We start from the raw sequence: 13,271 nt of genomic DNA, 5'->3' as shown, positions 1-13,271 counted from the left end.
AACATTCTAGATAGCCTTTTGAAAAATAGGACTTTCAGGCAGAGCTTTTGCAAGTGCTTTTTGGCTTACAAAAAACTCATTGAAAAAACTGTAGAACACACTATTCATCCAGTCTAGGGTCTAACTACCGTTATATTATTAAAAACTAAAGGACTGAAATTTTGACACGCTTAGGGAATTATAAATCCCTGGCTGAACTATGTCCAGCAGATTTTTTTTAAGTTATTTCACCATGTGTGAAAACAGCATTGAGCAGTGCAGAAAGTGGATCACACCTCAGAGGGGGAAAAAAGCTAGAAGTGATCACACGAAACTAGACTTAAAATCTCCCATGTGTATAATCATGGAAAGAAGGGGACAGGAACATAACTGCTTGCTTACTACAGCAGTATGGAAAGGACATCACAGGACTAGTCATTCTTGGAGGTCTAGTGCCTCAATGTAAACTTGATGGTACCAAAGATACACTTTCTCTATGGTTTTGGGATTCAGGTGTAGATGAGGAGCTAAGCTACAAGACAGTCATGGGGATCAGAGGTTGTTTGGGGGTATGGAAGTGGCTGTATGCAATTCTAAGTTCTATATCCTCTAACCACAAAATTTTCACATCTAAATTACTCAGCAGATTGTCATCATATTTTCCAGTAATTGCAACAGCATCAAGTTAAACACTTGCATAATGTCATGCATTAGGAACTAATACAGTTCCCTACAGCAGCATCACAGGAATTCAGCTTAGTTTAAAACTGCATATCTAGAGTTTGGGAACTATTTCTCGCTTTTCAGTTTACACTGTAACAGGGTTAAACTGTAAGGTAAAAACTACATGAAAAAAATTGTAGCCAGGTCTGACATTGGAAGCTTTATCTTTGTCCTTCCCTGCAAAAGATAAGTTATAATCATAAGATTCAGACAGTGCCAACCTTGCTTTGAAATACATTTTAAAGAGCTTCTACAGCAATCTTTCCCAGTGTAAGGAATAAACAAGAGAGTTTGTTTATCACAGCAGTATGACTTGGCATTGTGGCAGTTCTGGCTTTTAGTTAGCAGCATATACCCTACACTCCTAATATCATTTCTGCTCTTAACTCCTATGTGATGGGAATTGAGGTTAGAAAAATCAAGTTTAATATCTAAGTGACTGCTGGATATGCATGATACAAGTTTGTCGGGGTTCCTTCTCTCAGACTATCTAACATATCTATAAGTCTTAATATGTAGTTTATATGAACTAATAAGTACTTACCCAAGGAGAATAAAATGGCCTACCTGAAAAAAAACTGCTGCAGCTATACTTTTTGCTATGAAGGTGAATTTTGGTTTACCTCTGTCAATACCAACAGTATAGCATGAGTTCTCCTACCTTGTGAAAAAGAAATCTAAGCTTGGTCTTATCTGAAGCCACACAGCTCAAACCAGAGGTGTTAGTTGCATTTAAACACTTGATATCTCATCAGGAATACTGATGGACAACAAGACAACATTCTTCAAAGTTCTTCATGTGAGACTATCTGTTCTGGCATCCTCCAAAAATTGCATCATTAATGAGGAAGAGAAAGATGACCAAGGGTTTTAAAAGCCTGAAAATTGGTAGAATGATAGAACAAATTCTTTCTTTGAAGCAAATGGTAGTTCAAATCATCCTTGGCTGTCTGATCAGCTCAATGGGCAGCCAGAGCTCAAAATTTGTTTAACAAGTTTGAAAAGCTTCACATCAAATAATCTTAAACTACAGATGTACAGTCTAGACTGCTGTCACCCGAAAGTCAATGCAAAACTAGATGAAGAGTTTTATTCCAAAGCTGTTTGCTGCTAATCGGAAGACCACCACAACTAAGTTTTGCAGGTTTTTCTTGGACCAAATAGAGTTGCTGAGAGTCTGATAAACAGAAAAAAGTCCTCAGTTTATGAATGAAGCCAAGCAGCTCCTGCCAACATTGCCCTTCAGAATGCTGAAACTCAAGAGTTCAGTTAGTTTATAAAGTGGCTTAAGTTCAACAGAAAGAAGGAATATACTACACAGGAAAAGATTAATCTACAAAACAAAGCCAAAAAAGCCTGTATGCAGCCATACCGCAACAGTAAAGAAAATGATCAGAGACCTAGTGAATTAAAATAAGGGAGTTGAAAACGCATAGAAATAACATCCTGCTAGTATGTTTCAGTTATTCCACTTTTCTATCAACAGGTACTATATATATCAGAGAACTCGGGCATCACAGGAGGCTTCTTAAGCCACAGCAAATGGTTGTAATAAATCAGTTTTAATCTGGGAACACTTGACCAATCCCCTTCTGCTGTGAGAAGGCTTCTCAACTAACTTTACCATGACCACTAACAGTCAATTAGTCATGCCAAAATTCAAGAAGGGTCATTAGTCACAGTCAGACTAACTCTAATTTGACTGCTAACTCCACAGCTCTTAGGTCCTTTCTATCAACAACTCTTACCTTACAGGTCACACTGTGCAAGCACAGTAGCACTATTTAGGGTTCAGATCCAAACTCTAAGTTCATTGTTTCAGGCAGTTTCCAGGACCATAAGATTTTTGTGCTTTGATTCATCTTTGCCGGGGAAAAAAAGCCACTACAATCCAACAGTAAGTGAAACCCTTTTCCAGCCTTGCTTCTGCCAAGAGAAGGCCTAACCTAATGAGCACTCTCTTCCCTGCTCCAATTGCACTGCTTTACAAAGGATTTTTCTTCAACTCCCTCTATTTCTAGGGTCAGGCTTTTACATACCAACATTAAGGAAGACTTGAGTTGCAGTTCCTTATTTACAATTTCAACCCTCAGTAAAATTCATGTCATTCATTGTACTAGATTTAATCTAAAGCATCATCCAAAATGGCTGGGCATGCAGCCCAATCCTCACTGAGGCAGAACTACTGTCACTTTCAAAACTCACCTAAGTCCTTTAGGAGCCACAGGCAAGAACAGACTATACTTTGGAAGCCTGTTGGTCCTACAGCTGGATGTTTGGCACAGTATAGCAAATATCCACAACTGCCCTGAGGATCCCACTCCCCAGACATCTAATGTACAGTTTTGCACTACCAGGATCAGATGTGAGCTGACTGAGGCTCTTTTTAGCCAGATATATCTGTATGTTACTGGCAAGCTACCACTGCTGAAAGCATTCTCCCCCTCTCCCCAAACCAGCACAGCCTGCCCCAGAACTGTCTTACCCAATTAGATTGAATCTGTTATTCAGCAAGAAGTAGGTTAACCAAACTACTATCAATATTACAGGACATGCTCAAATGTGTCTACCTGCTTTTTCACAAATAGTAGCTGTAGGTCTGAGATTAGTCGGACTTTGAGACTGTCAGTACTAGATGGCTCTCCACTCCTCATTCTTAACCATGTGAACTATTAGTGCAAAGTTACCATGTGTTTAAACCAGAGGTGTTGAACTATACTGGCAGCTCTAGCAGGTATCAGAAACCTGTGAGTTAAAAGCAGATCATCTAGCCTAACTTGTACTTTCAACCATTGTGGAAGTAATATTTGGTATTTGTGGTTCTGGTCATAAACACCAAGAGGTTAAAAAGAACTACAGGAATATTATATTGGCCTGTATTAGTCAGTACTAAGTTTCATTAACTGCAGCTCTTACAGTTTCTAACAGACAAAACCAGCCTCAGATGATTAAGTGAATTGCTAGTGTTTTTCTTACTAAGGGCAGTATAGGAAAGTTAACTGACCTCTCTGACCTCTTCAATAGTAACAGTCCCAAATCCTTCAGAAGAAGGTCTTCAGAGGAAAAGGTAACTAGCTGTTAATCTCTGCTCAGCTGACTCCCATTTTACCATATGATAACCTGAGGACCAAAGGTTATGTCTAGTATAGACAGGATGAAGTTGTAGCAGTTCTGTTGAACGAGATAGTGTCAGACTTGACATCCACAGTATACTATATAGACAGTATGTATGAGAGACACTGTAGTCATTGAAAAATATCAGTGAAGGCACAGGAGTATCTTGATTTAGATCCTAACACAACATGTTTTCATATGTTCTTAGAAGTCACTATTTCATTCTGAAACAGTAGGAAGTAGCTTGCTGTAAGGTTCCATTGCACAACACAGCTGGTTTCTAATCTAATAATTTGTTGAATTTTCAAAATCAGTGACTAGTCTTTCCATTCACTGTTTGCTATTGTCATACTTTCTTCTAAAGCAGGAGAGTCCTGTTCACTACCAGTGAACCAGCAAGAGCACTGAGGTGCAAGTGCTCATAACTTAAGACACCTGATTTCCATCGGGAAAATCACCAACCCTGTTTACCATCTTAGTAGACAGAAAAAGCACCATTCTCTTGCACAAAGATAAAAAGCCTTCCTCACAGAATTGCACAGCTTTCTCAGGGTGTTTTACAGCAAGACTAACATTTCATCGCTGCATGTAGCCTTGGGCTAATCTAATGATTAAAGATTATCCAAACTAACTTTATCAGCTTACTATCTTGTCTAAGAAGTTTAGAGGCAATACCCTGCACTTATAGTTCAACAGGCTTTGTCCAGCATCAGCTGTATTGTACAAGTGTACAAGACACTCATGTTTGTATAAGGTTTCACCTGTTTTGCTTGCTTCTTTGCTGAACAGCAAATTAACTAAAGAGGAAGTCCCGGACTAAGCACTAAGTTGCCACTCCCATAGAGTTCATTCAACCAAGCTAAACAATTTCTCACTAGCTGACAAATGCAGCATGTATGGACAAACTCTCCTTGTGCTAGTATTCAGAGAAGGTTGACATAGTCCAATTAGTGTCAGCAACAGCATGAATTGGTACTTCCTACCTAACTTTAACTAGACTTACCCAAACAAGTAATCTGCCAGAGTTAAGCTATTTTATGCCTGACATCCTGTAATCCATCTCCTCTGCTGCACTGTCAGGCAGCCAGAACTGTAGCATGTGTTTAACAATGACGCTGCATGGCACTACAGCATTTCACAGCACACAGGAGAACAATTCTAAAGTCAGTTTATCTCAAGAACAACTTTGTCATGAGACTGAAAAAATGTTAATCTCTAAAATGGTCAATGTGTCATGGCACATTTTGTGATTGGGATTTTGTATCAAATAGCCACCACTTTGCTCTACCCCAGCGCTCTAGCTTAAAGAACAAGTTCCCATAAGCTGTTTGCAGTGACACTCAGAGGCTGCTTTTTAATCTCATACTCAAAAAGCTGCTAAAATCCATATAACAAGGAATATTGGTTTTCATTTGCTGCTAATGTAGAACCCCGTGCTACTGAAAGTTTGCTACACATTTTCTAGAAAGAGTTCTAAACAAGGTCTATAAATCCCTGAAATACTATCATTTTTCAAAGCATAATCTTAGCACCTCATCTACACCTTTATTCTGTGTCTCCATAGCCAGAGGAAACCTTTGAATGTCTAGTATCCTACCACAGCTAGCTTGAAATGCACGTTGTGCTTCACAGTCACTGCTTACTGCTGGTCTTGATAGCTTTAAGACTTGCATGAATTTCACAAGAGTTATTCCTATGCTTTCACATAGAAATATAAACAGAACTTCCCTTACCACAAATAACTTCCTTCTGACATGGTATAACACCTTTAGAAGTTCTGAAGTGAGTATTTGGAGGGAACAGCTTACAACCAACTGCAAAAGCAAGGCAGTAGTTACCAAGGAAGGTATTTCCAACAGCTGCGAGACTGAATCCCAGTGGCCTTGCTCACTACTGGCAGAAAGAATCTTATTTTATACAGCACACTGAAGCCTTTCTTGGAACAAGGCAACTAAGATTATTTTCTGTCCTGCCTTCCGTGCATACAAAGACAGGCAAATAGTTGAGAACAACCCCTTCACAGTACTCGCCAACTCAAATCGTACTTGTGTACGGGCACTTCAGTGACACTCTCTCCTAGCATGCACACAAAAAACCAAATTAGATATGTAAATAAGGCGAAGACACCAAGACTCTGAAGCTACAACACTGATGCAAGGATAAAGGTCAATTTACATTCATGTAAACTCCATACAGTAAAAGGGTATATTTAATATTGTCCCCACCAGTTTGTCTCTGAAGGGTAATACACTTGACTTAGCAAACCAGCTTAATTTCCAACTACTTAAGCCTTTTGTGGGAAGTATTGACTAAATTCTTGCCCTTCATGTAATACTGGCTTATGAACAATGTAAATTAATTTCTGCAAAGATTTCTAGTGTGTTTTATAATCTGACACAAAAATTAGTTGTATTGTATGATACATATACTATTTCTCTTCATCTGCTGTATTGCACATAAGAGCTTAAGTATCATTTCCCTTTAAGGTAGCTTTCCCCCTGCCCATTTGATGGCTACTAATCCATCCTTTATTCTCTGTATCAAAGTGCTAGGGAAGCATTTTGTTGTGATCTTGTAGAAAGCATAACACTTCTGAGCAATTGCTATATATGATATGAACCTAATCTATTTGAAAATAAGGCTGAAGTTCCATTTATTCCATAGTGGTTAGAAGCTCAAGCACTAAGTGCATTTGCATCATTGACAAATCAACAGTACCTGCAAGATCAATATATCAAACTTTAAGCCTCCACTAGATCATGCGGTTTAAGATCACATCTTTAACCCCAATTCTTGACACCTAGAAAAGCCCATGGAGAAATTCTAAGCTTATTTCCAAGACACTCAAAGAACATCTGTCTCAATTCTACAATTTAACTGAAAATTAACTGAACAGTCCCGTCTTGCATAATCAAAATTACCATACTAAACCACCTTACAACACCAACATTTCCTATGTGCTTATGGAATTCCATCAGCACACGGGCTTTAAGTAGTTTAGTTCAACATACATCTTGTTCCTACATAATATAGTATTAAGTACAAGAACCTTCACCAATACAAAGGATTCAGTACCCCACTGATAGGCAAGGAAATTGCTTCATCAGCAAGACCAATAACCATACCTTGCTTGATAGTATTTCATAAATGACTTAGAATTCCAGAAAAGAAAGCATGTGGACATTCAGAGCCTGTGTTCAGAGATCTGAAGGCTGGAGACATACCAAAAAGAAACAAGTTTAGCATGTTCCAGACTTATTTGGATACTTAGCTGTAGAGCTCCAAGCACAGCAAGTCATTGTCAACTGAGAGCTCGTAATTCTTCCGGAACAGCTGAGTCAGTTCAAGGATACTGAACACAAGATTTTCCACAGAGGGGTAGTTTCTGGAAGGAAACATACAGTACACCTTCCATTCTGTTTCTTGCCTCTACTACTGCTACAACAGTGTAGAAAACCTTTCAACATGAACTGGCCTTCTACTTTCTCCTCCTCAAATTTCTGCTAGCCTCGCATGTTTTCAGCCAACATCATCCTTAAGTAATTTTTCTCACATGAGATTTATACTTCAATGTGTGAGTAGAAAGCATTCAAAAATCAGTCATGGGTCTTTCGAATACTTTTCATCATTCTGGAGACTTAACCACATAAGATATTCTCCAACCCTGAGTGGGAGTTTTCTGACCTGCCTCAGCTGTTAGCAAAATGATAGTGCTCCCATCTCCACATGAAGGTAGCTGCTACTGGAGCCTCCACCACCATATAAACTAGGAAATAACTTCAGATAACTTACTAGTTTCTGAAAAAGCTCTGAACTCCAAGTTCTGCATCCATTTCTGATGCAGTTATTCACATGGACATTTTTCACTCATTACATATATTTGTAACAGTGTGGAAAAAACCCTCAGTTGGAGGCAGGTTATATCTGCATTGTGTTATCTCCACCCAATGCTCACTTGTACTAGGCACACAACTAAGCCTTTTTTTTTTTTTCATAGTTTCTTTGCAGGAGTTGCCATTTTAATCACTACATTGAGCTTCAAAATGTGCTGCAGGTTAAGGATGAGTTGTAACAAGAACACTTTTGCTATCCTTAGAGACTACTACCTCCAACCCATCCATACTCAGGAGGCTCCTCTTGAAAAGCAATTGAAGTACACACCTCTATGGCACAGAGCTATGTTACACACAGAAAATGGAGGAAGTTTTCTGGGTGACCCCTATGGACTTTCAGGGATGCATTAACATTGCTTAAGGCTTGCTTTAGACTTTAAATAAAAAACCAAACAGTCCGTAACAAGTTAGTGACCTGGTACATAGAAACAACTTGGCAGTCTTCTGACACATCAGTAACACAAGAGCAAACTGAGAAAACCTGAAATATAGAGCTGCTTGAAACTAATTTTTTTCACAAGGAAGTACACTATCTCAAATACTGGAACAGTCTGAATGCCTTTGAAACTCAGCTACCAAAACACACAACAGTACACAGCTATGTTCTGCAGAAGGTGCTTAGCTACCAAGCAGTCCACCTTTCCAGAGGAGACAGATCTTATTCCACTGGGACAGAAAGTGTTATCATCCACAGCATTACTCCTGCTCAAAGCAAGAACGCTTGTGTTTTACCATCACTGCCTTACTTCGCAAGTGCTTATTTCAGTTTTTTCTTAGCTTCTGTGAAGTAAGTTTTAGAATATCCTCCTCCTTCTCCTACACCCATCATTTCCCACACTTACTTTCTCACTTCTCAAGGCTTCCTATAGAAGAGAGCAAGTTAACTTCCTAAAAAAGTTAACATCAACTCACATATCTAAGACTCATTTGTCTTCATAGACAATATGGGTTATTCCAGCTCTTCCTCAACTTAGTATTTGAGCAAAATACTTCATCTGATTTCTCCATGCTCTTGGGGACTGATATATACTCTTAATAAGTTAGAGTTCAGATCTTTTCAAGGAAACAGACAAGTTTATTTTCAAATTTGCAAGCTACAGGTCTTATCATTCAGCTCCTGAAAGCTTGTGCAGAACATGTTTAGAAGACCATCATACAATCATTCCTCCTCTCTTTGGCCAATTTCATAGCCATGTTCTTCCAGTTAAAGCATCAATTCAGTTTCTTTTACAGAGAAATGCTAATAAAGTCCTGGAAGAAGGCTGTTGTTACACCAAAGTTATTGCAGAATTGCTCAAAGCTTTTAAACAAATTTGTCTATCAGTTATCTTAATGACAGTCTTCAGAAGCCAAGTTCAAGTGGTCATCCATGACTTTTACCACCCCTGCCCTCCAGCAAGTTGCATGTTCGTAAAGGCTGCTATAAGTGACAGTGATAGTCAATGTGATCATAAAGCAGCAGCTAACACTACTCCACTGGTCATAAGAGATCAGATCAAAAAAAACTTTTTATGATACAGAAAATCCTTAGTGTTCTTCCCATGATATGTGACTGACGGGTTCATCAATATGCTATAGTCAACTCTTACACTACCTTGTGGTCAGTGCAGGACACTCACTAAAACAGCAGGCTTGTCAAGCAGCAATCTCTAGTGTATTGAAATAGACTTTAAAAGCACTTCCCTATCATTAAGAATCCTGTGATTTGTATCCTTATTTCGATGACTCATTCTTATCTCCTATATCACAATTATTCATGTCCTTTGATCAAAGGAGTTAACCTGGTTCTAAAACTTTCAGAATTTATCCAGGAAGATATTTTTATCATAACTCCACACATCAAGATAAAAAACAAGAGTAATGCCTAAGGGCAGCTAAGGTTTAGAAGTTTTGCTCCTGTACAAACATGCATGTAATCTGTTCAGCTTTTCAGAATAGTTCTTGCTGCAACTGAGATAATTTGACAGTGACTGATCAGTCTTACTTCCAAGCTTTTTAATCGCCATTATTCAGGAAGCTACAACATGTGTCTAAAAATTAAAATTCTGGAATACAGAAGTCTAAGCATAACAATACCCTTCTTGCCCCTTCACTATTTCACACCCTCTCCCCTTGGATTCTGCTGCAGGAATTTACATTACATTGTACCTTACAACAAGAAGGTTATTTTCACCAGAAAGAGGGCATAGGCAGTGTGACACTGTCATGCTCTGTGTGATAGAATTACCTGCTCACTAAAAAAACCTCAGCTAGCACAAGAAATTGAAGTCACTCAGGAACCTGCTGCGTTGCAATACACTGCACAGCATTCATTTTGGCTACAGCCACACCAGACAGCAGCACAGTACCTGCATTATAATCTTTAGCTGATGACCAAACTACCTGGTTAGTTCTTATTCAGGTACAGAACCTTGAATTGCAGCACCCAGCTCTTTGAGGAAAGCTTTTATGATGAACTGTTAAGTACAAGCTTTGATCTACTGAAAAATAGTGTGCCTTACCATGCTTAATTAAAGAAGCCTTTTTAAATACATCAAAATTAATTCAGAATGCCAGCACCATATTGCTTGCAGGGAAGTCACATGTAACATTACTTACCATAAGATTTAGATCTCTTCAAGAGATCTAAAGCTGTTTTCCTGCACACACCAGCAGACAAAATGATCTGCATGGGCTGTTGAAAGCCAGAAGACACTTGGACTGATGAGTTAAAAAGGAATGACTATCACATGCTCAGATAATTCGCTACACACTTCAGTAAAGCGCTTTAGGGAATACACACTATGACTACATATAAACCATCTTCAGCCGAGTTCCCTAACTACTATTTTCTGTACAAACCTGTTAACATCCTCAGGTATTTAGTAATACTCATGAACATAGATGCAGACAGCTGCGGAACACATCCCCAGGTCAAGGACTTCAGCTGTTTTAAGATCATGAAACAACCCTTATGGATACTAAAATACCCTTTATTTTCATGATTAATGCTTAATTAAGATGTCAAGTTCGAGAGGAGTCTGAACTGTTACTCTCACACTGGCTAAGCACAGCCCAAACAAACAAAAAAAAAAATCACTAAGACTAAGATCAATTCCCTTCTTGGTCTTGTTTTTTGATTGGAGGACTCTCAACTCCACAGAAACAGAATAGCCTAAAATACCAGATTAGACATAAAAGTTTGGAGTGCAAACTGCAAAACACTTGTATTTTCCTTTTTCATTTTTGCTAGGAAAAGACTGGTCAGGAGTTTCATACAAGAGTACACCACACTGTAAAACAGGAAAAATAAGTCAGTGACAGGAAAAACTGTAGTTCTTCAATCCATCGGCAATATTAGCACAAGCCTCCAGGGATTTATCAGCAGCTCTTAACTCAGTCTTCACCTAGCAGCATCCAAGATACACTAAGGACAATAACCTAGAATGAAAGATATAGCCTTCTAGATTTCAAGATTAATGCATGGATGTATTGATAGCACTTCCCATAGTGAAAATAGGCTCTGCTCAAACTTTGTTACAAGTTACAACTAAGTTTCTGCCTAGCCTGTTGAAACAGATTGCTTTAGCAAAGCACACAGCCTTCCTCCAGTCTCAGAAATGAAGGAGCAAGAAGTTAAACACAAGCATGGCAGTCTCCCAAACCCCAGGATACTCATAGTCTCCCCTCTTCAATCTTTGGAACCTAGGCTTGCTAAAATATATGCAGTGTTGTAGCTGCTTGCACCAATACTGCTAATTAATTTACAGAAAGTTAAAACTGATCTATTAAAAGAACGTATCAGAAGAGAAAGCTTGCCAACATTTTACTTGCTCTCAAACAGGAATCAGAAAATATTTTGGTTTGTTTTAGAGGCCATCAGCAGAAAGATCTATAGCATGTATCAGCACATGACAATAAGAAGCAGGCTTCTTAGTCTGAACAACCCTATTTGAAGTGTTTCAAGATAACCTTTAGAGCAGAAGCACCAGAAGCTGATGTACAGCTGGTCTGTCAGAGGGTTTCAGCAGCCACGTTATGCTTCCTCTTTTCTGAGCTACCAACCATAAAGCACAGAACTCATGGAAACAGCAACTCCCAGTTATTATCCTGGTATCTGCCAGTAGCATAGTTAAAAAACAGCATTTGAAACGAAGTCTCCTTTTCACATCTAAGGAGATATTCTGAACATGGTGAAGAGTGATGAAGAGATCTGCAGGTTAACATCTGAGCAGCACACAACACTAGAAACACAATCAATACCAACTTGAGGGGACAGACTTCTTACAAGACCACAGCAAAACAGAGTTTGTTCTGTGGCATTTAACACTGCAGCATAAGCTAAGTTAACCATAATAGGTATACAGCTGAAGTCTTTAAACAGAGATGTTTAAGAACATGTTTGAATTATGTACGGGAAAGGAATGATGTGGAGTTCGGACAAGTGAATAAGGCTCTTCTGCTTCCATGGGCTCAAAGCACCTTTTTGATACACAAATCCATGATTTGAATTTAGACCTAAACATAACACAAATCCTATTCCTTCACTCCATGTTTCAGTGACACAAGTTATTTTAAAGTTAAATAGGTGATTCATAACATGCAAAGTTTAAGCATACTTCTTTTGAGGACAATTTTAGCTATTCAAGTTACCTTTGACCTGTAAAGTGCACTTAATAAACATAACCTACTTGGAAAAGATGTTTATTTCCTCTAGAAGTCTTACAGAGCCATAGCCACAAACAAACTTTAGGAGTAGTCACAACCAAGGCCACAAGCACCCAGGCAGGCTGGTCAGGAGAAGCAGTACAAGCAGGAACCCTCTGAGCTCTATAGCCAGCAAATAACGCAAAGCAGCTTTTTGAGGCCTGCTGTAAATCCCTGAGCCAAACTGTTACCGAAAATTCGGGAACCCTCTGAGCTCTATAGCCAGCAAATAACGCAAAGCAGCTTTTTGAGGCCTGCTGTAAATCCCTGGGCCAAACTGTTACCGAAAATTCGGAAGAAAAACTCCTTAATACCAATGCAGCATTGAAAGACGGGCATTTCTTTACTCTACAAAGCCAAGAGCCCCACAACATCAACTAAGAGGATCATACACAGTCAATAAACAGCCAAAACCTTCACTCCCACATTGAGACCTCCCTCTACTCATGCCCCCAAAGCAGACAAAAGGGGTTGCAGGTAACAGGGACAAGAAGAAAAACGACAGACTTCACAGTCAAAATACACATTCCTCTGCAGAGGCCGGGCCCTGGGACCCCAGCCAGCCAGGCTGACAAGCCTCTGCCCCCTCGGGTGAGCCCTGCAGACGGACGCCCGCCTCCGGCCCTTACCTGCTATATCCCAGAGCTGCAGCCGCACCAGGGTCTTGCTGTCCCAGTTGATGACTTTGAGCGCGAAATCGACCCCGATGGTAGCCCTATAGTGCTGGGAGAAGAGCTGGTGCACGTACCGCTTGATAATGCTGGTTTTACCGACGCCCAACTCCCCAATCACCAGCACCTTGAAAAGATGCTCCCTGCACTCCGGCACGCCGGAGCCCGCTCCTTCCCCACCGGCCATCCTCGACCCTCCCGCGGA

General features: G+C 39.6%; 1 protein-coding gene across 1 annotated transcript; it reads right to left on the bottom strand.

Annotated features, from left to right (window-relative positions):
- Positions 1 to 13,024: 13,024 nt before the first annotated feature.
- LOC104488702 (ras-related protein Rab-32-like) lies at positions 13,025 to 13,253 on the bottom strand (the record flags this gene model as incomplete). The annotated part of the gene is made up of 1 exon (XM_010142045.1): positions 13,025 to 13,253. A coding segment is annotated over exon 1 (229 nt), but the record flags the coding sequence as incomplete, so codon positions are not given.
- Between the last annotated feature and the right edge of the window lie 18 nt (positions 13,254 to 13,271).

Source organism: Buceros rhinoceros, unplaced genomic scaffold, assembly GCF_000710305.1.
Source record: "Buceros rhinoceros silvestris isolate BGI_N320 unplaced genomic scaffold, ASM71030v1 scaffold23138, whole genome shotgun sequence".
In the NCBI taxonomy this organism is placed as follows: Eukaryota; Metazoa; Chordata; class Aves; order Bucerotiformes; family Bucerotidae; genus Buceros; species Buceros rhinoceros.
The sequence above is the reverse complement of the archived record's forward strand: the minus strand, read 5'-3'. Positions and strand labels throughout refer to the sequence as shown.